This window comes from Branchiostoma lanceolatum, chromosome 16 (genome assembly GCF_035083965.1).
Source record: "Branchiostoma lanceolatum isolate klBraLanc5 chromosome 16, klBraLanc5.hap2, whole genome shotgun sequence".
In the NCBI taxonomy this organism is placed as follows: Eukaryota; Metazoa; Chordata; class Leptocardii; order Amphioxiformes; family Branchiostomatidae; genus Branchiostoma; species Branchiostoma lanceolatum.
Window position 1 is genome coordinate 10,836,681 of NC_089737.1, and position 26,753 is coordinate 10,863,433.

Here is a 26,753-nt window from a genome sequence, read left to right on the forward strand (position 1 = left end):
AGGGGTTTGAAGTTTTGATGTTTATATGGCCTTGAACCTGAAACCGAGACTATGACTATGTAAAACCAAGAACTGCGATAGTTTAGACATTTTGAGGGGATATGAGGTAATAGATAATATGTTACTTTGCATTTTACCAATAGATATGATAGAGAGTACATTTTCTGTAAATATTCACTTTCTGAAAGGCTAGTACATCCAAATTTCAATCGTAATTTATGAAACAAGAAAACGTTGCGTTGTTTACGTTTGATAATCGAGATATAGGTCCAATTTCCTTCCAAATTGTTGTAAGGTGTTACGATGTCTTTAAAAGGCTGTAATGGTGAATGCTATGGTGCTTATTATCATAATCTATTCATATGATATGCTGGTAGCTAATACATGTAGTTGCTTTATCGGGAAAATGCATTTGCCTAAGAAAGTTGTACATCATTATGTACTGGTGCTATAAAATAGTTTATCACATTAGTTTCGTGACTTTTGTTGCTGGAATACTGATGTTGCATTGATGTTTCATAACAAAATACCACAAACAAAATTTCACAATCAGAGATATTAGATGGAGCTGCTCGGGCGTTCGGGTATGACAATTCTTGGATATGTTGGTCCTATGGGACAACAGCTACCAAGGTTATACATAAACTAATCTTAAAAAGATGGCTCTGGCTTAAGTCCGGCAGCATCCTATAAGGAAAAATATCCAAAAAATGATACGATAGATATCAACGAGGGGACGTATAAGATATGATATGACTATGTCACAATCTGTTCTTTTATTGTCCAAACATAACTTGACACTGAGACCTTCCTAAAGAAGCTACCAATCTTTTTTAAGACAACCGTAGCCATCACGATACGCCTATCGCACCAATTTAAGACATAGCCATCTTGTCGGGCTCACAGTTCGTTTTGACACTCGGTAGGTGTCTTCTATATGAACGACACCTAAGAGTTGTCATGCCTAACGTTTGTATCAGCTCTTTGTAATGTCTCTGACTGTAAAAGTTTTGTTTGTGGTCTTTTTTCTGAAACATCAGTGCAACATCAGTATTCCAGCAATAAAAGTTATCAAACTACTCTGGTAAACTGTTTCTATGGCACTTGTACAACATAATGTACAACATTTCACGTGTAGAATGCATTTTCTTCATAAAGCAACTTCATGTATTAGCTACCAGCATACTGAATGAATTATGATAATAACCATGAATGAATAGATACCAGTCATGACGCCATTGCGTAATCCAAACAGCTTATAGGAAAATTGGATCTATTGATCGATAAACAGACATAAACACTGTTGCATTTGTTCAACGCCTTCTTATATCGTACATAACGATAAAAAAATTGGATGTGGTAGCCTAATTTCAAAAAGTGACAATTTACAAGAAGTATTCACTCGACCACTTCTATTGGTAAAATGCGAAGGGAACATATTATTTGTGACCGTATATCCACTTTATTGTTTGCGAAATGTCTCAAATATCGTAATCATTGATATTGAATGGTCGCATTTTCAAGTTCATAGTCAAATAAACCTCAAAACTGCAAACCCCTTTGCGAGTCTTTCGCGATTTCCTCATTCCCGAAAATACCGAAATTTGGCAATTTGACGGTCTCCTTTGTCACTTTTCTTGATACGGCCGGAAGCGGTACTGCAGATTAGGCTATGATAGGGTATGTCGTCCCCACTTGTAACATATGAAAATGTAGAAGAAAACAGCCATAAAGCCAGTGAAACTTTCCCTAATAAGTCCAGACATCTTTACATATAAATAGAATAACATAAGACACAGGAGTTGACATAGAAAGGATCGATTTGTAGGCGCCGCGCGAGGAGCCCATGTAACACCATGTCCGCCCGTCGAAGCGCCGCCTACATTCATGTATACATCATATGCTGTACGTTATGCGAAGGTTAATGATATATGTGGAGTTGTGGACATCCTCCGTTTTTCCTTAATGACTTTGACCTTAAACTCGACTGTTCATCTGCTTTTTTTAAAGTAAGGTACTGTCAGAGAATCCCGGCCGTCACTCAGAAGACAGGACGATCTTTCACCGCAATATCTGATTGGAGACCTCAGCCGAAATCTCCAAGCAGATGTAAGGATACGCAGGAGAACCGCTTCGCTTAACTTCACTGTTCATTAGTTACCTTTGTCAAGAAGGTTATATTTTACCGAGCGTGTGTCTGTGTGTCTGTTAGTGAACCCGATAAGTCGAGAACGCCTGGATGGATTGTTTTCATATTTGGTGTGTCCATGTGTTTGCCCATCAATAAATCTAATATGTAAATTTACAAAGAGAGTAAGGTTTGTGATTACGTAACGGTGCAATATAACATTGGGCGCCAATTTCCCTTGCACAGTCTTCTTTAACAAGACAACGTAACTCATGAAAGAACATATATACTCTGATGTCTGAAAAACTCACTGTATAGCAGTCTTTTGCTCGTTTGAACAAGCTATGATACAAAAGATCTGTATCTTTTTCGAGAGATCCTTATATCAAGAAATATATAAAGATGGTTGAAAGTACTTAAACCCTTTGCGAGCTTTGTGCCATTTTCTCATTTCCCGAAAAGGCCAAAATCTTCCAATTTGACGGTCGTTTAGTATGATATTCTTGGGGCGAACTTTTTGCTACAGATTAGGCTCTGGTGGGGTATAAGCTGAGATCTTGAAATAGGTTATGATTTGATCAAGGCTTTGTTCTTATTATCATGTATCGCTGTAAATGTGACGTTATGAATTAAAAAAAAAATTATTTCTACAGACAATAAGTGGACAAAAAAAGTTGGCTTTCATAATCACTGTTAACATTTATTTCTCAAACACAACTTACAATATAGATGTTTATATATATATATATATGTATATATTTTACACCAATGTATATGTAAGTTTCCGCACGTTCAGACTGATAATACGATAGTACTTTTTCTCTAGGATAGATATATTTATCTCTTCACGAAAATAGGACGTTCCTTTTGCAATATAGATACATATTATGGAGATAGTATAATCACAGTCACTAAACATTCAGTAGAAGCAAGCTTCGCGCTGTTCTGTGAGAAATACCCGGGTATTCGAGTCCGAACTTGCAGTTGAAAACAAAACTGAAGTCAACACGACATGTACATTATGTATACTGATAGTCGATAACAGAAGAAACACAAGACTTTCATTTAGCTAATATTATAACTTCCGACTATTAAGTCCCAATGCCTTTGCACTGTATTATGTATGTCATTTCGACATTTGGTGACATTTGGTGAAAACTCTCTATGTTGAAACATTCATCAAAACCATGAAATCTAATATATTGAATAACAGATGAATCATTGTAAAGTGCGTTTTGAACATTTTAAATCTTTAAACATCACATATTCCACAGTTGAGTTCTTCAACACATGAAGTTTAAAAAACACTAGAACTGTACAGTATAGAGATGAACAACTACGGTTCACACAATATCCGCTAGACGTCGTGTCACTTGCACCATTACATCCAAAACAAACGAAACACAAATATGTAAGTTGAAGTGGACGGATAGATAAGGGATTGAAATCGTTTCTGTTGCTGCAATGCTTGATACTTTTGTACATTACACGATGCAACAATTGGTTCTAGCCACTTGGTTTTATAAAACCTTTACAAACGGGTCTAGACTGTTGTATCTTAGACATTTCCGAAAAATACCTCATGAGATGCACGTGTGTTGTACACTGGTTGCAATTCGTCAATCTAGAAAATTGCAATGTCTTCGGCTTGATATCTAACTGAAATATAATATAGAAAACGTGTACACTTGCGACATTCCAGGTTTTTAAAAGAAAATATACCTCGATGATTGTACTGTGGGAGCTGTAAATTCTTTCAGTCACATGTTTGACACCACATTGTTATGGTAGGAATTGAGGACCTTTGTTCGGTTAGAAGATTCTTTGTATAGTTAGTATGTTAGAAGACATCATCGCGTCGACATTTCATAGTTTATACAACCTTATAAGGACGATGTTGTCGCACGTATTGTTTACAGGTTTCCGTATATACAAGATCACGTCAAGTGCTTTATTATTGTAGCTGTTGGAATGTTTGATTCCATTACAACGTTGGAATGTTTGATTCCATTACAACGCTGAATAGAAATAATTCATAAACAGAACATCACGTCATGATGTGTTTATATCGTGTCCTGTCAACGACATAAGATCTAAACACAGGTGTTTAGAAAAAGGTTATTTCGTGGCTTTATACCTACAATTGATAATAGATGGGCTAAAGTGAACGTAACATTTCGCATCAAAATGTCCATTGGAATTCTGAGAGACCATTGTATGTGATAAGCAAAATATCAGATGTTTAGATACACAACAGAGTGTTTCTGAAGTTATCGTTATACTCACTATCGTTATACTACTGTCTTGAAAATTTTCTTTCTATGTTATGATAGTGTTATTCAAGGACCTCGCATTTCTTTCATAAAACGTTAACGGCCTATTTACAAATGACGTTACCTTGATACAGCTAAATATCACAGACAAGAAAATGGAATAAATATTTCTCACTGTACGATTAAATCTGATTACTCTATTGCAGCATTGCACTTTGTGATTCTCTGGAGTGCTATGAGGTGCGTTAGTCACATACACTTGTGCACAAGAAGTGGGGACGTCACATCAAAAACTCGTGCGTATACCCACGTCATCAGTTCACGTACACAGTTTTGACGTTCACGTTAAGTCCGGTTATAACTACGTCTGGTAACGTTCACGAAGGCGCAGATTCCGGGCATGATGACGTCCACGGCAATTTCTAGTGACGTAACACGTTACGGACACAACTTTTGATGACGAAATTCCGTTCAAAAATCACGTAATGGTCGGTTTCCGACGACACCGTACATCGCACAAAGCCGGATAAGATGACAAAACTGGAGCTAGACCTTGCCTTACGATGCGCTCAATGACGTCATTATTTTCTGAGCGGATGCCACATCGCAACGGGCTTTCTTAGTGACGTCATCATCTGGTTCCAGTGCGACAACGCGAGACCCGACGAGGCTGGACCCACTATCACGTGACCGATGCTTGGAGTCTTCCCTTCCAGAGTGTGTTCCGAAACGGTGATACGGAGGCTGATAGTCTGCAAGAAAAGAGAGAGAAAAAAAGGATTTTAAACTCAAGGTTTGTAATACCATCTCCTTTCAGCACTTACATCAATGTACATATTATCTATACGTTAAGGAGCTAAGATTAGGTTGGTGTGTTACGCCGAAGGGTGCTTATACCAGCTTTACAGATACAGACCCCTCTGGTAAAGAATGGTATCGCCTGTGTACCCTTAAATTCCATATCAAACCCGGACGGGGGCCGATACCGACTTCTAATCACCTTTGACCTACTAGTCATGTCACACTTCCTCAAAGTTGTGTGTTTTGAGAAAAAGGATGCTCAGTTATCCTAAAGAAGATCGGAGGACTGGTTGAAAATTTGTATTGAAACAAAGTGTTTTAATATCCTTTTCCATAATGTTATACACTGACCGACTGATGAACTTCAACTCCACTACAAGAAAAATGGTTTCCTCGTTTTTACCTGTAGTGCGTTTGCAGGGACGTTGAAGATCATGGCCTCGTTGTAGATGGGACATCGCTCGCTTCTCTTGACCGACGTCTTCTTCTTACTGATCTTCTTGCCGTTCTGCAGTAGGTATACCTTGACAAAGGGGTCTGTGGGAAGATAGAAAGGTAGTCTTGTGGTTAGGGTCGTGTGAAACAAATCAAAGGAGCGAGTAGAAACAAGTGATCCCAACCGAGATTCGAACCCACGCCGAAACCGACAGCCTAGATCACAGGCACGCACGCCTTAACCACTAGGCTAAAAGGTCACGACCAGTTAGACTGGTCAGTTGGAGGTGCTTGAACCCCCAATGTTGTTACACGGGACTTAGAAGCTGAAGGTTGTTGGTTCTAATCCCTAACGGCCCTCGGTGTTGTGCCCTTGGGAAATACACCTGTTTCCTTCTCTCAACTGAAAATGAGTACCTAGATTCTGCTAAGGATATCCTTTCGGATGGGACGTAAAGCCGGAGGCATCCAGTGTTTGAGATGAGCCACACCTACATCGAGCACGTTAAAGAACACATCACACTTGTTGAAAACAGTAGAGTTCCATCCCGATTTAAGTGGATCCAAACCTTACAGTCTGGGCTATGGGTTGACATCTTGATAGTCACATGTTACATCAATCATTCCATATATGTGGTAAATAATCTCAATTAATAAACAGATAAGTCTTCATATCAGCAACATGTAGAAATCACCATGCTATACCTGTTGCCTTCATGGTGAATTTTAATGCTGAATGAAAGCGATGTTTATGTTAAAAAGACCTCAGTTAGATATATGGCCCAATTTCCCCGAAGCTTGAAACTGCCGTCATATAAACTTCATGGGGCGATGTTATTACTGAAATTAATGGCATGGGGAGACGATAAAGTGCAAAATTAATGAAACTAATTAGTTACGGATGTCACTACTTTTGTAATAATCGAAGTTGAGCTTTTTCGATTAAAGCAAACACGCCCGAAGGTTGGTTCGATATTTTCAGGCAAAGCTCGGAGTACAAGCCTCAAGAGATATGGTCCAAAGCAAAGTAATTGGCTTAATTAAAGAGAACGTAGGCGACCAATAGCCGAAATGAGGACAAGGCAATCAGAGAGTCGAGGGAGGCGAATGGACGGTACATTTAGCCTTTTAACAGTATCACCCAAACTACGTCACTAGCGTATCATTAAGTGTTTCTGGCCTTCTTTGGAACTTTCTGAAGTTAGAGCACGGCTTTAGAAAAGATGATCTAAAAGCAAAACACATCCCTGAGGGGAAAAGACGTCAATGCTCAATTTACATCAATCACATTTAATTGATAAGCCCGTGAACAACCTAAAACAATTCCCAAAGGTTTATCTAGGCTAAAATGGATAAGACAGGCGATAAAATGAAGTAGGAGCCATTTAGGTGACCAGATTCAACATTCAGGTCAAAATATCAATCGCGTTTGATTGCGGTGTGTGTGAAAAGAGATAAGGTATGTGACGAAATAAAGTGGAAGGCGTTAAGATGACCAGATTTAAAGGCAACCAAAGCAATATTAGTGCCCAAAAAATGGAAATAAAATAATGCTGAAATCTTTATGATAGTGACTAGCACTGTTTAGCACATTTGCGTAGTAACTTCAAGTACTTTGAGCATTTTAAAACCGCGCAAAAACATACAGCATGAGTATGAGTTTCGCGAGCCTACAAAAACACTGGCGACGATTTTTAGTGAGTTCTCACATAACAACGAGAGCGTGTTTTTGCTTCATGGACGTCGCTATACATTATGATAGTGTTTTTTGAACTAATCATGTCTAGAAATGACTACATAAATAGAATTTCCAAATTCAAAATGTTTGGGCCCTAATATTGCTTGGGTTTTTTTTAACAAATAGGTCATATCAGTCACGTTGTGTGAAAACTCGACTGTTTATGACGTCATTACTTGAAGAGAGTCAGTGGGTGTGAGAATTGCATGGGTTGTGCGCGCGGCGATCATTTTACGTTTTTGTGTGAACGACACGTTAGAAGTATAACGAAAGCAATTAAGTGAAAGAGACGAAAAGGACAGAAAGAAAGAAATGCGTGTAGATGTTAATATATATGTTGCTGTAAATGTAAGCCCAGATGGAGGTGTTGATATAAATGTAAATGCGGATATGGCATATGACTATATAGGTGCATGTATATGGGACATGTATATTGTGTGAGGAAATGTGTAAAGATACCAATCGACTTGTGGTACCCGAGAAGTAATTTAGATATAGGCGTTAGTAACTGTGGATATATGCATATGCATAGGCATATGTGTAGAGATTCAAGTCAAGCTCGTAGGTGTAGATGTAGATATCAGTGTACCTGTAGGCAGAGGCGGATGCGTAGTTGTAGGTTTAGATACAATTATACATATGAATGTAGGAGGAACTGTGGCGTGGATTATGTATCATGTCCAGAGACATTTTTCGTGACATGGATATGTGATACGGGTATGTGATATGGGTATGTGGTATGGGTATGTGATACGGATATGTGATATAGGTATCTGATACGGGTATGTGAAGTGGGTATCTGATATGGGTATGTGATGGGTATGTGATATGGGTATCGGTTTGTGATATGATGTGTTATATGGGTATGTGATGTATGCCATAAGGGTGTGAGTATGTGATGTGGAGGTGGATGTAAAACAACAATAGAGGGTAGTACATAAAAACAAATATATAATTGGTATGATCTTCCTCTGTACATGTGACGGACAACTTTATAAGGCCAGAGGACTGGCCAAAAGCTTTTTGGTAGGTGCTTTGATTTGTATGCGGAATTAGCATGCAAATTTGCCAATAAAGACAAGTATGACAGGAGGACCGACAAACTGAGCTACAAACCTGCATCATCCTTCTCGTCCACCCAGACTAGATTACGACACTTGACGATCACGACAGTTAGCCGTTCTGCGGTAGGAAGGTAGCTGATGGAAAAGAGGATGTCGCCGAATTCCGCGGGTTTCTGGAAAAAAAAAGCGATAAAAAAGTGAATCTTATGAAAATACAAAAAGGAGTATTGGGGAAAACATTTTAAGTTGGACTGTTCGGAAGAGTAAGAGCCTGAAGTGGATTCACAGAATAAATGGAACTCAGTTGACCTCATATCAATTGATGATAAGAAACAATGCACACTCCTTGACCAGTATTAAAGACTGCTTCTTTAGGACGTAAAGAAAACTTAGCCTCGTACAGCGTTTAAAACGATATAATATATGGACAAAACAAAAGGGGAGTGGGAAGCCTGTGGCCCCCACCTTTGACTCCAAGATGACACTTTGTACTTCCGCCAATTTATCATTTTGGACGGTTACTTCCCACGGGAAACCACTTAAGTCCATACGCTCGCCTGCCTACGCAGCTAAAGATACCCCAGAAGCCATGTCAACATCCAAAACATGTTTTGAAATGTGATACCGGGGGGCCTGCATGCATTATCATCGTAAACCACCTTCAAGAATACTTTAAGTAACTCCCAGATGTTGATTTTCCTAAAAGGTTGTTAATCACTTCCACATCGGAAAAATCCTACCAACTACCTGGTTTCTTAAAAACCTCATTTAGATACCGTTCTGCTAAGCAACTTAACAATAAACTTGTCATTAACAAACTAACGCTGGGGAAAAGCAAATACACCGTCATTGACCCAGGGAAAAGTGAAAAAACGACATCCATCAAGAAACGTATACGATGTGAAAAGGCACTTACTGGCTCCATAAAGGAAGGCCATTACACATGGTACCTTGCTCGACATGGTGACTTTACAAGGTCAAACACATCAGCCGCCTACACACATTGCGTGGGCACCGTGGACCCAGGAGGAACAGTCTAGTTCGGTAAGAGGTTCGGTGAGTCCATTTACTCCCATCATCATTTCATTTCGGTACTATTATCATTTCATTTCGCACCGTGGTTTGCAACATTAGGTCGTGCCATGACTAAATTGAAGGTCGAAGATGCATAGAAAAGCTTTCAAAGGCATGGAACATGTGATGTATAAGTTTCCCAAGGTGTCATTATAACTACGCTATAGAGGAGAAACTCACAACAAACCCCAAAAGCTTACATCGTATTCCGTAGCAGTTCTCAAAATAGTCACTTGTTGCACTTGTCAACATTATTAACTTGAACTGTCTGTATACTATTAAAACATTGTTTCATATTGCAATGATCCCTCGGGCAAGAACTTGCAAATAAGCTCAATGTATATTAAATTCGTGCAACATTTGCTTTCGCAAAGTTACGTATCATATAAGATACTGTATTGAATGGCATTGGTGGGGTCTAATAGTGCAAAACGCATTCCACACCAACTATTTTTGTCCACTCTTTTAGCCGTAAATGGTTTCAATTAGTCGGTAACTGGGACACCCTGGTTTGAATCCGGGAAGGGTATTCTAGTTAGAGCTGCACCGTCCTTCGGAAGAGACGTAAAATGGAGGACCCGCATCCGAGGAGGTGCCTCAAGCACGTTACAACATCCTCATTACTCATATTGGTACCTACTAGCTGTAATGATACAACTTGGTGAATAATTATGTGTCGCACTTTAGATTTAGGTTGAATACAATACGGGTATAAAGTATCATCTCATTAAGTCAGCGAATTAAAGTCAGGTCTCTGTTAATGGTTCCTAACGTAGACAGATTTTGTTGCACACGGTATTGAGTAGCTTTTCTTTGTTATACGTGTATGGAATAAATGACACAGCCGTCAACTTAGATTTCGCCGCAACCTGTTGAATTCTAAAGACGCCCGTCCTACTATATATAGAACACAACATGCAAAGGAATATGGATGAGACCCTGGAGCTCCATTGTTGCTTCAAATGAGAGTAAACGAAGCATGCTCAGTGACTGAACATGATGAAACAACTGAACATCCAGTTGAAAACACTAGGAAATAACTACCGCACTTTCAGCACGAAGGAGAGCAGCCACCAAGTCAAAAAGTAACCGTTATTTAACGGTTGAATCGATTAAAGAATTGGTATACAACCCTACGGATGCTATCTAGAAGGTACTGCTTTGCAATAACCACTGCTTTCGCACTCATAAAGAAAAGCATTATCAAACACATAACGCATAAGCGTAGCTATCTAACACTAGCACTGAGTATCGGCATGTACCACAATACAGTAGGAGCTTTGTAAAATATACCACCGACGCGCAGAGCAGGATATCCACAATTTTCTCAGCAACTCCTGCGAATGTTAGCCCCAGTCCTACTCCATCCATCGTCCGGAATTCCTGACTTCCATGGGGGAATATTTCACGTTGAAAAATCCGTGGGCGGAAGACCGGGAAGCGGTGATGAACCGGCGACAGTACGGAGAGACAACTGTTGCTGATGATGTGTCCACACGTCACGAAGATGCTGGGGAACACTCCGTGTGCTTTGACGTCGTTGAATAAACACAGATGCCCAGAGGAGGGAAGGTTCTTTCATCACGATGTCCGTGGGAAAACACGGCTTCGTCGTGGATCAAGAATTCATCTCCTGAAGATTTGCCAAGCACACTGCCGCGCTTGAGAACGCTCACAGCGCGAGACTCCTCATCAGATAAAGCTCCCACGAGACGGCGAGAATTGATATTCGCCGTGCATGTCTCGGTAAGACACGGAATAAAAGTGGAATCCTCCCGGAAGTCCCGACCACGACCCACGCGTTGGTTGCAACAGTTTCTCTCTCAGCGGGGCGCCGTGGTGAGTTGGACGAGGCCGATTCAGGTCACGTTGTAAGCAACAACACCGCGCCCGAAGCTATACCGACATGTATGTATGTGCCTCCATGTTTGAATGACGCAGGCTGCAAACTAACGGGGATATCAGCAACGATCTCGTGCGAAGGGATAGTTCTCCAAGGGATGTCCAAGGAGCTCAAGGCGGCTACAAGGTGTATCAAATTCAGCACGCTCTTCACGTGCAGCTTCTCTCGTGTAAATCTTAATTCAGTGCTTCACTTATTTCCCAGCGGTAAAGACTACTAAAGTAGTGCATTCTTTGGTGTAATAAGGAAAAAGATTACCCATCCAGGAAGCTAACACTGCCTCCGCCTTCCTAACTACTTAATTTCATATTCTGCTGGCTCATGAATTTATTATGTATTGTAAACAAGGCGGCCAAAGTGTCTACAAGCAATTATCAAGGAAACCTGCTTGGTTTTTAACAACTAGATTTACCTAATGAATAATGAATTACGTACATGTATCTTACAGTCATGATACCGTTACGACATCGTTATACTTCTTTCAGGAGTATATTAAGAAACTATTGCTTAGTACACCTTATTTCTCCATGCAATTCAAGGAGTATGGTACACTATAAACATGTAATCAAGTAAAAATATCAGGTTCATTTGTGCGCCATACTACACAATTATTACCATAATTATTATCATCAATGTCAACAGCATGTCCAGGGTTACCATATTCAAACTGGCCCAACTCACACTTTCTGCGTTTTTAGAATGTCGCAGTAATGATAGTTCACATCTGCGGAGTTCACTGTAATTCATAGGAGCATAAAACTTGATAAATGCTTTGACATTAGAGTTAGTACCTTTTTCATTTATGCAACATGACATTTAGCATGCGGTCAGCAGAGTGCGGTAGCTTATAACATAAGAATGTGTTGAAAAAAATAATGAGGATAACGTAAATCGTACCACAGTTGTACAGAGAAGTATGTCCCTGATCTTTTCAGCGACGTCGCCGAAGAGAACATCCAAGTGCAAACCATCCATGCGTTGCAAGAAGTCGACAGAAGTGAACCGTTCTCGCTTCGTTCGTAGCCTTTCTATTCAAATGCCATTGTTGACTGAAGGTAGCACAAGATTCGACCACGCCAATAACGATGACGTCTACAGAGCGCTACAGACAGGGTTATAACATTTCCGGTGACGTAAATGTGCCGGGGATTCGTTTCAACCGGACGGTTTGATGTCGTTGCAATCGTAACTTGATAATTATCAATCATAAACTGGTACTCATTATCAGTGCATATTTACGTCATTGAAACGGCTTGCCCTGGATTTCTTTACGGCACGTTTCCTTCCACGAGTAAGGTACTCTGGCAGCTATCCGGATGTCCGGTGTCGCGTCAAATCTCCGCTCCGCCAGATTTTTGGTCCGTCGGGTAGTACGCGTGCGTGTAGTTAGGGGTAGGGCTAGGATTAGCCTCCACAGTGGGACACCTTACGAGTTTGTCACAAACTTCTCCCTCCTCTGGTATACTGGAAACCCCCTGCTAGTGTTGGAGCAAATATTTGACAGGGGAATAAAATTTGGCTTGACACCGGACGCACGTAATAGGTATTTAGCTGCCGTACACATCATGTGATTTTGAAAAGCCTTCATAAAGAAGACGGCTTACTCCTAATACCATCTCTCGACGTCAATTTACTGAAGGAGCGGACCGTAAGGTTATATAAGATTGACAGATGAAGTCATTAAGAGTGAAACCTGAGACGCCCTCAAGTTTTAATCACTGAAAATGATATTTTAGGCCAAGTGCTGAATCACTTACCAGTCACTTTTCATTTCCTACATGCATCACATAATTTCAGTGATATTCTGTCCACCGTATTTATTTTCATCTTACGACTTAGGATGTAAACAATTAAGTAAAGAATACACAACATATCTTAACAAGAGCACAACATGTGTTCAGCATGATACATTTAGTTGAATACACATATCACAGACTTGATATGCGCAATGAATCTTCGTGTCTTTAAGCTGGTAACCTAACACGCCGCAGTGCACCTCCTGGCCATTGAGCCTTACGTAGGAGTGGATTTTTCATTTTTATTGTTTTACAACTTAAAAGCTTTCATGTTATCCCGAGTGAATTCCAAGAGCCATTTATTTCTCAGATCACATCGATGGGGGTTTGATGACTTGCGTCAAACGCACCCACAATACATGTCAAACAGTGTACCATGAGAACAACTTGACGTCAGAAGCCCGTAAGGGGCATTACACGCCTACTGGGCAAATGTATATTTGATCTCTTCGAACCGTTACTGCAGTAAAAAGTGTGCTATCTATGTAATTGGGACAGTTAGGCTTTGATACTATCAGAACTATGGCTAGGTCGCAAAAAGGACAATTTTGTCATTTTCGTACAGAAAAAAGCTGTATTGAAGAATCATATAGACCTGTATTTTCGTCCATGGTTAAGGTTTTGTCGTTAGATTTTAGTGTGACATAAAGATTCATGTTCCATAATGGGTGTGATGAAATTGGTTTGGAAAAAAAGCTGTTAAATATTGTAAGAAAAAAAAGAAACCTTGACAAAAACTTGAGTGTGGTGCCGTTCCCACCCCCACCCACCCCCAGCTATCATTTCAATACAATAGTAGTACAAGCACAGTGTGCTAGAAAAAAACAACAGGTTATGTTATTTTCCATATATGGTGACTCGCAGGTGAACATATACAGCCGTGTCCGTGACTTAGGATAACGTTACGCCACGCTCGTCACGTACGCCAACGCTAAACAAAAGAGACTTTACGTAGGTAAAGATATCAGTGAATGGTAATTCAACACTACGTCTGTACACATATCAGCGACATAATTGTGTTGAGAGTACATAGTTACCAACTAATTGGAAACAGGAGCTCAACTGTGAGGCTGCTACCAGTTGAGCCACAGGGATATCATTTGAATGGTTATGTACCGAGTATTCAACATAACGTCAGCGACATGATTGTGTTGAGAGTACATAGTTACTATTATCCAAGCAGAGAATAACGCCCCCTCAGTGACGTACTGTCAAGGGAATAACTGACAACCAAGCTGCTAATGCTGAGGACTGGAGCTTCGCATAGAAAAAAAAGAGGTTTCTGTCGGAGGGTTATGGGTGCCGGCGATTTTCAACTCTACTAGTCTTATAAGGATTAAAGCCTTCCGTTCTGTGGCAGAGGTTGAGGGAGAGAAACGTTAGAAATCTCGGCCACTCCTAGCCAACAGCCCCCCCCCCCCGACGGAAACACATACGTAGTTACTAACCGGGGACGACCCACCGCCTGGAATGGTACACCAGATCGCATCCCGCACGGTCTCCAGCACGGCATTCAGCATCGGGCGATTCGAGCAAGTAACGAGACAGCCAAGCAATGGAACGTCTAGATCTATACTGTTTTCTTAAATTGAGCCAGGTCTCAATGTGTGCGGCTGTTAGCATAAAATGTCTATTTTAGGGCGAACGCGTATTGAGTTATTACATGTTGGGCAGCTTTTAGTGACAGGTTTGCGCTATGCATTTTACGTTTATCGCTACGAATTGTCAAAACGCCAAGACTCTACCAGCCCTAGTTCTTTGATGTGAGGTTGGTGGATTTCTATTGGGGGTTAAGAGTGAAGATATTACATGGATGCAATCGGGACGTCAGATAAAGGGTTATGGAGTATGCCGAGTGAACATCATTTGCAGTAGTCGGAGATGTTTCACGGGACCTTAGCAGTAACCCAACTGTAATACCTGTGCATTACGAGTGAGACATATAGAATACATCACTTTAAACGCCTGAGTACAGGGCAGACACCACAGTTAGAGCCTGCCATAGGAGACTATGGTAAAACTGGAACAAGGCTTCGTTGAAGTACTAACCCAAATTTAGATCTCTCAAATCCTGCTCAGCAAGAAAGTCACAAGGGTCTGACTGATAAGATGGTAGAAAGAATGGGGGTTAGCCACCTCAAATTCGTATAACAACTGAAAGTTCTAAACAAAGCACAGGTTCTGCTATATCCGTGCCGTGAATACCAGACCAAACAACTTAGATCTGTCCTTACGCCCCAAAAAATGGCGAGCAGAAAAAATTTTCACCAAACTGGCTAGGAAGCTTAGACCCTGTCTATTCATACTAACATAAGAAGTCTTAATTAATTAAAATTCAACCAAAATTAAGGAAAGAAAGATTTTCAAGGATGTTAATAAGGCACTTCCATTTTGCTGAGCTCTCCCCTGCGCAACACAACTGTAATGTCAGTCCCAAAATGCGTCTGGTTATTGCTTTCGCTACAAGCATAACAGGTTTCTCAATTAGACGAGAAGCAAGTTATGTTAGCAACACTGCGCTTTAAAGGTTATATTTATACGGCTCGTGTATTCATGATTAAATCGCTTTCTATAACTCGCCCATACCGTATAGACGTCAGTTTGAATTTCATGTAATCTTTTACGTGTTTCCACAAGGGAATGTGTCTACATTAAAGTATTAATTCGTCGTCTGATTTTTATTACATAAGTCAGGCTTATCAAAAGACATCCTGACTATGCCCACGTCACTGCTAATGGTATTTCCTCTGGCGTAAGAACCAAAAGGTGTATCAGATTTGTCCCCCTCCGCTGGATTGCGTCACCACGTAGCTGGTATGATTAACCTAGAATCAAGAGATTCCGGTCCTGTGTTCGATTCCCTAGCAGATCCCAGTGTTGTGACATTAGAAATGTACTTAACACGAATTTTCTCACTCAGCTCAGGCGGGCGAGAATGTGCACAGGGATTCGGCCACCAACGCACTCTATTTCTCTTCTGAATTTGTCCTTGTAGTTTGGGGAGATTAACGGTAATTCCCACAGCGACTAAAGGTGTTTTGGTTTTGTCATCCTCTGATGGATTGGTTGCGCTGTAGCCAGATTCAATAAGTTCCAGTCCTGGATTTAAGTCCTTAGCAGTGTCCTTGTAAAATGAACTTGACAAGAATGTCTTCACTCAGCTCGGGCGAGAGTGCGAACATAGCCTTGGCTTTTGACGCACTTTATTTTTTAAAAGTCTTTCTTGTAGTTTGACAATGATGCAGGCCATCTCCACAGAGACCTCGAAATTCGTTCCTCAAAAGCAGGGATGGCCCCGTGTCACTAATGTACTGTAGAGATGAGCTATTTTCAGGGCGGATAAGCATGAGAACAAGAAACAGTATTTCACTACAAAGTCCATGTGTGACAGTTGTCGAAACGATACAAGCATAAACTATGTGCAATGTAATTTAAAAGAGAGTATAATTAGTAACAAATCGGCGATCGTGCTGCGACTCAAGCTGGATTTATGTAACCCTTGACTTCATAATCAGAATATCATACAAAATGCAAATAGTCCATCCATGGCCCATGGACTAAAAAGTATGACTGAAAAGGCAACAAAGACTAAAAAAAATCGTTTTTTTAATGTATGAAATTCGTTGAGCGCGCTGTCAAATCGGCTGGTCGCACGGCTGTCGCAGGGCTGTCGCGGGGCGGTCGCGGGGCGGTCGCCGGGCGCTCTCCGCCCAAGTACATTGGGAGTGTAATGGCCTGGTCTCAAAGGTGTCATAATGCAGACTAAAGTGGGCCTCTTATTCGTCACTGGCTTTCTCCGAAGCCTAAAGTGGAATAGCCATATAGCCACGTCATCGTGCAAGGAAAGTGTTAAAGTCAAAACCTCGTGACAAATATACGACGACTGAATAACAGATGAACACAAGTTCCTCTTGTAAACGTTAAATATGGATGTATGAAAAGTGAGTTGATGCATGTGCAAAAATGTCCATTGATTATAGATTCAAAGCTCCTGAAGCTTAATTACCAGTTTGCGAAGGAAAACGAATGCCTGGCGTTAAAGCCTATGCACTTAAGTTGTCAAAACAAAACCCTTAGCTAGCTAAGGGAGATTGGCCAGGATGGCAGCAACAGAATACACAAATTCTGTGAAGGCACGGTCTTTTAATGAATTGAAGAAACAAAGTAACAACGGAAGATACAATTGTATAAAAGCCTACAGAACAAAACAAATCATTAACCAATAGTTTATACATGACTAGAAAAAATACATCACTAGAAAAATGGACACACTCCGTCGGGCAATTCAGGGTATATGAAATAAAATTACGGAAGAAATCAGTCGGCCGTCAAGTCCGTAGGCGGACTTGTTGAAATTAAACCCAAGGGACATTATTACGGGAGCAGAACATGTGCAATGATTTTTAAAACGTTGCTTCTAAAACTTTTACTCTCTTATGGCATTCTTACACTGGTCCTGAAATATTAATCCCTAGCCGTATTTCGCCCTGTGAATCAAATCTCTTTTCTACAGAGCTACATCCTTTTATTACGTGATATGCTTGCAAACTTTTCTGCCGCCAATCAGTTAACTTTACGATGTTTGAAATTCTGCGTGATTCCACCTATGGCTCAGAAATAGCAATAAAGCAATCTTGCTTGTAATAAACTTAATTTAGAATACGTCTGAAATGTTGATTTAATAGAGATTTGATTTAATCTTAATAAATAAATCGCAAACGACACGACACTAAGTAATAAGACTCACAGAAGGCGACAGGTGTGAACGATGTCAAAGGAGACGGTAAATATGGAATTAAATTCAACACGAGAAAAAAACAGTGGCATACTGTAATCCGCGCTTTACTTTGAATATCTATCATCGTCCGAGCTGATACAAACGTATTGAATAACAGTATCAAAACTCATCTAAGACATCATTTCAAAACCAAGACATTAACGTTACATCTACATTAGATATATCTAAAAGAAATGTTAATAGGGAAGAAAATTAGGACAAAAGCTGATTTTTCCCAAACCTTTTGAGCACGAAAACCTATATGAATGATGAGAATACAAACGACAAAGGAAGTCACGATAACGTTCTCGTCTCCAAAGCCCGTAAAAGCTCAGTGAAAATGTGAGTAGGAATATTTGAGTTAATCTTGATAAATCGACCACGACAAACTCGGAAACTCTAAGTAATAGCACTCACACAGAGAGATAGATGATTACGAAACCAAAGGAGACAGCGAAAGGAATGAAATAAAGGAGGCATTGAGAAAGTAATTGGTTCTTCCGCTAACCTTTCTGATGGAATTGTCAGGATGAAATCTGTAAAGTGCGTAGGCGCGAGGGGTTAGTAACAAGTGCGCGGCAAGACGATATCCAAATACAGGCAGACAGACGGGATTTTCCAGTGGATAAGGAAAGAAATTTGGCCAGACGTTGGCGTAATATCAGATTATGCCTTATCAAGTCTTACGACAATGTGGGGGTGTAAGAGAGATGGAATGTCAGGGATGCAGGATTCTCTTGCTGATATGGTTTGAATAAAAGATGGCCTACGGAGGCAGAAAATCCTGTCAAATAAAAGTTAAGAATATTTCGCTTTGAAGTAGCGGGGACAGCAACGCTTCCAGTCAAGCATAATTAATACCGTCCCTGTCCAAATCAAGAAAAACTCGCCAACGCCGTCGATGAAGATTAGACATCTAGGTAATAAGGCACACAGGAAAACAGTTACTCAAGCAACTAGACGGATGTTGTAAACGGTCAGACGTATCAGGTAGCATCCACTACCTTTCGTCAATGACTGACTCTACACACTGATCGAAAACTAAATATCACTTTGTATACGGCGGCTTTGTGTGAAGACATGGCCTAGATACGCTTCACCAATATTGCAAACAGTCTCCTAGGTGCGGGTGCGTGCGTAGGCTGGCCGATGAAAGTGCCTGTGCTAAGAGCGTAGGTGTACAGAGTGTCAAGTACGTACTACTGACAGAGGCAGGAAATAAGAGACCTCAGGCCAAAGGATGGTGCAGCAAACATCCTGAATGGGAAGGAAAAGATTGCCTTGTTGGCTCTTGGTCAGAATTTGATACACTTCACATACACTTTGATGATAAGCAGGTAGTCCAGACTTCCAAGAACTGATAAAGCTTTACAGAAGTTAGCCAGGTGCATCTACACGTAGCAGTGCATGTAGGTTTCCATTTCTGGCTTATTATCACGCATTCTTCCCTGGCATATTAAAACATGGATGCGTCATATTCTTACTACTGGGAAGAATACTACTGGAAAGAAATGACCCAGGAACGGTCAGTTCAGCAGAACGTAATGCGCATTCGGCAAATACCCAGGTATCCAAACTATATTATACCTTCCCAGTCTCTTTCGTCCTTTTTGGCCAACGTTGCATCAGAGTAACGGCCGTTGTGGGGGACATGTCTTTGAACACAACTAAATGAACCTTTATGCGAGATATCAACCTTGAATATGCGAACACGGGTACTCCATATGCTTACTACTGGAGAGAAGCGACCCCAAAATTCAAAATGGCGGTCAGGTCAACCCAAGTGTCAATCACGGCCTCGAACACTATTACTTCTATGAACTTCATTGGTTTCCATGCACCAGCTAATACTGTTACTTTAATTTATAACTCCTCGATACTCTCGACTAGATTTTATATATTGGTTACCTATGTAATCTCAATCTGCGTTAAGTATGTACTTTAGGCACTCGGCGCTGCCGATGTGCCACCGCTTCAAAGGTGAATAAAGTTCAAAGTTCACGTATGGAAGCGGTCCTACACCGGGATTTCAGCACCAGGGACATCGCCCGTGGGGACACGACCCCTTCACCCGGCTACAGCTAACATCTCTCAGATGATTCCGCTCAGCTTTCCGGGAGACTTGGCAAGCTCAACCAGGCATCGCCAGGGCTCTGTCTGACTGCAAGATCGCTCCAATGTCACGCCCTTATACTCTAACAGAATGCTAATGCTTGAAAGTATACAGCAGCAAATTTGAAATGACAGGATTCGAAAGGTCAATCGAATGGTTCGTTAAACGCAATCCGAACTCACTGTCAAACAAGACTATAATACTTAGAACTTCGAAGTTACACCGCTGGAAATTCAAGATGGCGGAAGGTCAATCGAATGTTTAATCGAAAGCCACTCACGGTCAATGAATACGTTAATACTTGAGAGGATACAAATTGAAAATTCAAGATGGAGAAGGTCAATCGAATGATTCATTTGAAGCCAAACGACTCCATGGTCAAAATTCAAGATGGCGGAAGGTCAATCAGAGAAGTCTCCCAAAGTCACCTGCCCTCACAAAGTGTCAGACGTTTGATATTGTGATGAATACGGCCCTAGAATTACAAGACTATCCACAAACACGCAACGTCCATCACGATACAGGAGCCTCTTTGGTCCGCACGGGGACAGCGTGAGTAGAACACGTTATTTATCTTGTCGATGAGGGATATGCCAGTCTTGTTAATAAAAGAAAGACCGCTAAGAAAATGAACTTTAACATTTACAACGGTAATGCCAGCCTATTCTGTGCTGATATCCGTCATGTTAATATCTATTTCCGTTGAGACTAGACAGTAACTGTTGCGGTTGCAGTTGTATAACTTTGGGTCATACTGTAGGTAATCTAGATGTGGCATAAAATAAATTCACTATAGAAATTGAAGAGCCATAAGCACTTATATTCATATTCTGACACAAACATTAACATTGATATTTTCTACATGAAAGCTACAGCAAGCTACCTGCATATTTAAAAGCGTAGTGTAGCATGTAATTCCTCCCTTCATGTACAATTTGCCACCGGCGGTCCGGAAATAATTACAGGTACGTTTGCAGGGGAAGTAATTTGGCGGCGCTGGTGATCTTTCGCAGACCTCTGACATTTTGCTGCGGGAGACCGCGCTTCAATTCCAGTCAGCGGGAGATGACATGAAACTCACTGGCTCTGCTTTACTTACTACTTGTCAGATGGGATATGTCATATTTAAAGGCTTTACAAAATATAAAGTATAAACACACAGAGATTTCCAGAGATAGCGATGTGGTTTACTCATCTTTCATGATCTTGCATTTTTTTTAAATAAAAGATAGAATATTTTCTAATTACTTTGCATTACTTACTACCTGTCATATGGGATACATGTTATATCTAAAGGCTTTATAACATATAAAAGTATAAACACACTGAGATTTCCAGAGATACCGATGACATGCGATAGTTCACTTTCGTCCATGGTCTTTCATTGTTTTACTAAAAAAATAGAATACTTTTTTGAATTGATAAAGAGCTATTTCATCTCCCAGAGTCTCGTGAAAACACCCAACCTAAACATCATGGGAAAATATTTCTGTAAACAACGCACACTAATGGAGTATAAGCACTTACATGTAGGACTTAAGCCATATCAAGGAGGTTAACATTACAATAATATTTTAACCTCCTTGGCCATATATGTATCTTTAAAATGTCGCATCGATGTAGCGTTGAAAGCATTGGCTGACACAACAAGCCCTTTGGGTAGGATCAGTTGTAATGGAATCTGAGAGAAGTAGCAAGTGGATTTTATACAAGACCAACTCGATGCCCCACGGACGCGATCCTCTTTTATTAAGTTTTGAGCCTCTTTGCTTAGTGTGCAGCCCACGGGACAACATAGATACACCCTAAGGGGAAGACACATTGTAACGGTATCTAAGAGAAATATCACATGAATATTACATAAGACTGTCTCCCCCTACAAGGGCCATTTTTGTAATTACGCTGAAGTATTGCAGTAGACAGTTAGTCTGGATTTTTTCCACTGGGGGTTTCCATGAAGTATTGTAAGGCTGAATACGACGCCTAGCTTTTATAAATCTTCACAGTAACATGGACATTACTTAGTCGTCAGTAACAGCGAAAATATTTGAAATCGATAAAAGTGTTAAAACCCTTTAGGTATCAGAACAACAGGTAGACGCCAGGTACAGCATGCAAGTACTCTAATATTATTGTGTAGATACGTCTGTTAATAGGTTTAGTAATGTAATGTGTTTTCTATAATTACAACTCTAGGAAGATTAGTGAAGTACATGTATGTATTCTGTACTGTCACTAATGAAGATCTTTCAAATAAACAAATAAACCATGTGTATGGCTAAACGTTAAAAAAGCTAGATAATACAGTATTAGATTGTTGAAAGATGTAATGTACACGTTGTAACGTACCGTCATATATAGACTTTTAGATTACTAGGAACATGGTGGTTAATTTTGATTCTGCCACGTTTGCGCACTTTTTACATACATGCTGCTAGATATGTCAAACATGTATGCTGTAACGTCACACACAACGTGAATGGCATGGCAGCATTCATTAACCAATCAACCGACAAACTAACCGGCATAGGTAAAAACATAACGTCCTAAATGGAGATCACAATTCGCCCAGGCATGCAAAGATGGAGCATCACGTTGCTGTTACACTAGCAGATCCACGGTATACGGTAGTGCATTAAGTACTGTGCACGAGTGCCATCTGTCGCATTTACACAGAACTCCAACCCACCTGGTTGATGTCTTGCAGGCTGCACCAGGTTGAGAACGGCTGCAGGCGGACATCTACGTCACACAGCTTCAGCTCCGCCTCCCCGATCTGCAGCCAATCAACAGGCAGATTGAGATATTTGATAGCTATGCTCTGATGATGTCATGTTACGCTAGGGTCACATTTCCAGATCGAGGCCCGGTCTGGCAGTTATGGACGAAAAGTTTGCTACCCCCAAAAATAATAACACAAAATGCAAAAGAAAGAAGTAATGAGCATACTTTTTGTATCTTCCTTTTTTTTGTTTCTTCAGACAGCCCGGTTTGGAAATGTGACCATAGCAGTAGTTCTTATGAAGTTACTGACTATGTATATCCACCATGATGCTTCCGAACTAGTTGTTAGATTTGTGTACTGTCGTTTGGTAATGAAAGAGAAGCCTTGACGAATGATTCTGATTTTCCGTCGAGTAGTCGGATTTTCAATGGAATTATTATTATCAAGAGCAGGCAATTGATGGAAGAGTAGAGTTTTTTCTTCATTTTACCATTCCACTACCGGTGACGAATAAAGCATATAAGCCTTAGTGCTAGGATGGTTAGGGCCTAGTACCCTTATCGCAAAACACAGTTCCTCAGAATGACAACAATGACGTCATTCGCCAATTCTTTATAGTTTAGTTCGAAGATTTATCTTCTTCATCTAGATTATCTTTCTCATAAATCTACCTGGATTATTTGCAGATTGATTTTGCAGTCTTCCTGCAATCTAGCCACGAAGGAGAAAGGAATTTCATTTCCAGAAAACATCCTACTGTTTCCAATAAACTCTTTCAAGAGAATTCGGAGATCTACCCTATTCATCTAGATTATCTTCCTCCTAAATTTACCTGGATTGTTTCCAGATTTCAGAGAGTTTTCCTGCAATCTAACCACGCACGCGAAATGAATCTGATTTGCAGGAAACATCCCAGTGTTTCCAAGAGACTCTTTCAAGAGAGTTCAGAGATCTACCCTTTTCATCTAGATTATCTTCCTCATAAATCTACCTGGATTATAGCAGATCTTACAGAGCCTTCCTACAATATAGCCACACACGCGAAAGGAGTTTCATTTCCAAAAAAACATCCCACTGTTTCTAAGAGACTCTTTCAAGAAAATTCGGAGATCTACCCTATTCATCCGGATTATCTTCCTCATATATCTACCTGGATTATTGCAGATTTTACAGAGCAATCTAGCCACGCACAGAAATGAATGTGATTTTCAGGGAACTTCCCACTGTTTCCAAGAGACTCTTTCAAGAGAATTCAGAGATCTACCCTATTCATATTATCTTCCTCATAAATTTATCTGGATTGTTTCTAGATTTCAGATAGTTTTCCTGGAATCTAACCACGCACACGAAATGAATTTGATTTCAAGAAAACATCCAACTGTTTCCAAGAGACTCTTCCAAGAGAGTTCGGAGATGTACCATTAGCATCTAGATTATCTTCCTCATAAATCTACCTGGATTGTTTCCAGATTTCAGATAGTTTTCCTGCAATCCAACCACGCACACGAAAACAATCTGATTTGCAGGAAACATCCCAGTGTTTCCAAGAGACTCAACATCCGCATGGTAACTTTATCATGGGACTAAGAACCTGATTTGCGGTTAAGTCTGTTGTCTGGAACACAATTTCCGGCTCCAACACTGAGACCACGGAGGGGAGGGAACCCAGATGTTAAGTCTTTAGGGGGAAGTTAAGTGTTTGTCTAGACAGGGTGGTCGCTTTGGAATCGACTTGTAATGGTAGTTATAAGGGAGAGAGACTAGTGCACACTTTACTGAAGTTTTTAGCATGTCAAACAAGAAGTGTAAATGCAGGTAAGTGGCAGACATGACTTTGTCAAGGTTCAGTACAACACATTATATGAATCACAGTTTTTTTCACGATACAAAACATCAGAACGATGCCAAGAGAGAAATTGTTAATGGAAACAAAATATAAACAGAATTTTTCACCAGGCTCCACCATTTTTGCTTTGGATTAACGTTTTTTTGTGGCTTTAAAATTGTGTGCGTTCTTCAAGTGATTTCCTATCAACGACACGTCTTAACTTAGGCGTCCAGTAAAAAGTACCGATCGGAAACCAATGAGGCCATGTATTTCTTGCTTTATTTATTTATTTTTATTCTGTCATGTTTACCCAGGGTAGCCCTGCTCAGTGATTAACACTGCTTTACAGAGGGGCCCTGCGTTACATAAAATAATGTACGTACAGTGATAATACAAACAGAAAATTAGCATACCAAATAATAATAATAACCTTAATGAAAACAATGACAGTAATGATAACAATAGTAAATGAATAACAAAAATAATGCAAATCATAATCCAAATCACAATCCAATCCGTTCCTGGTCAAAAACAAAAACAAGTACCATTTAAAAGACTTAATCAAGAAACGTCACACAAGGAAGCTACGTGTAGGTCTATGCATCACCTTGAAGATTAAAGAAGAAATTGTACACTTACCGGCCTCTGTCGGGAGAACTTGTCGTAGGCGTACACACAGAACTGTAGGATACGGGAGTCCAGGTCGTCCTCGCGCACGTGAAAGATGAACCGCTCGTTAAACACCGGGTTGGGACTCTTACGGTAGACCTGGGGAAGGACAGGGGAACTTGTGATAATCTTCAGAAAGTTTAAGACGTTCTTTTTCATACATGTTGTAGTAGACGGTCTATTCATATATATACTCTGTGGAGAGAACCGCTCGTTAAACACCGGGTTGGGACTCTTACGGTACACATGTGGAAGGACAGGAGGAGATGTCTTAATCTTCAGAAAGTTTAAGACGTTCTTTTGAATACATGTTTTTGTAGTTTGTCTATTTGTCTAAGGGCTCCTTCGGAAATCAGTTACTTAATTAACTGAAGGGACCACCCTTTGAGATTCATGAATGAATAAATATATTAATTCATTACCATGTGGAGAGAAGTTCAAAACCTTCTTTTTTTATATATATGTTGCCTTTTTTTGCCCGGTGGGAAGGAGATACTAGAATAAAAGCTTAAGCCCCTGTCACACATTTAGGACCTCCCCACGACTTTTCTCCAGAGCACTTCTCAGCCAAAGTCGGTGCTTGGTTGGAAGGAGCCTGGAAGCCAATCTGATCTAGCTCCAGTTTGCTCCACTGATTGCATCTAATCAGAATACGACTTTCCTGACTTCAATGGCAAAAGGTCAATACTGTAGTCTCCCCAAAGTCACCAGCCCTCACAAACTATTAAAAGTTTCATACTGTGATCACTACGGCCTTAGAATTACAAGACTATCCACAAACACGCAACGTCCATCACGATATAGAAGCCTCTTTGCCCCCTACATCATGATTGGACAACGTTAGTTCCTTGTTAGGATGATATATTCCAGTCCTGTTCATAAAAGAAAAGCCGCTGGCGTAGACGAATTTTAAGACTAACAGCCAATCTCGCCGACCAACTACAAACCTCGGATGACATTTCCAACGACTACATGTAACTCCAAACCATGGTCTGGAGAAGGTGGGGAGGCAATGGTCGGTTATGTGTAACATAAGCGTATGTAAAGTAACCAGAACTTATGGAAATGAGCATGGACGTTGAACACATTACTGTGTTGAGAGGACGTTACATTTAACTTTCTGACGTCACCGTCCCGTGAAGTCACGTGTCAGTACTCCTGACGAAGTTCAAAGATTTGTTTGAACATTAGGTATGTGCACGTCGTTTGTATTGGAAAGACAGTTTGAACTGTGCAACGTTGAAGGTCTTCCTTTTTTTGTATGTTCGCCCGTATGAGGAGATGTGTTATAGGAAAGCAATCCCCCATTTTAGACTTGAGCCGCCTGCAGAAGTGAAGTGTGATCCCGTGATAAACGGTTTACTGTGGTGCAATCAGCTGCCGTTGACCTTTGATAACACATCTGACACCCATCTACAAAACTCCGTTT

At 40.5% G+C, this 26,753-nt stretch overlaps 1 protein-coding gene across 1 annotated transcript in view; it reads right to left on the reverse strand.

Moving 5' to 3' along the window:
* Positions 1-2,807: 2,807 nt before the first annotated feature.
* LOC136421762 (synaptotagmin-12-like) overlaps positions 2,808-26,753 on the reverse strand; it is a 78,570-nt gene continuing 54,624 nt past the window's right edge. The window contains exons 6-10 of the mRNA XM_066409278.1: positions 25,295-25,423; positions 22,792-22,878; positions 8,492-8,612; positions 5,606-5,739; positions 2,808-5,153 (exon numbers count right to left, since the gene is read on the reverse strand). Coding sequence (XP_066265375.1) covers positions 4,983-5,153; positions 5,606-5,739; positions 8,492-8,612; positions 22,792-22,878; positions 25,295-25,423 — 642 coding nt within the window. The 3' untranslated portion in view covers positions 2,808-4,982. The remainder of the gene's footprint in view (positions 5,154-5,605; positions 5,740-8,491; positions 8,613-22,791; positions 22,879-25,294; positions 25,424-26,753) is intronic.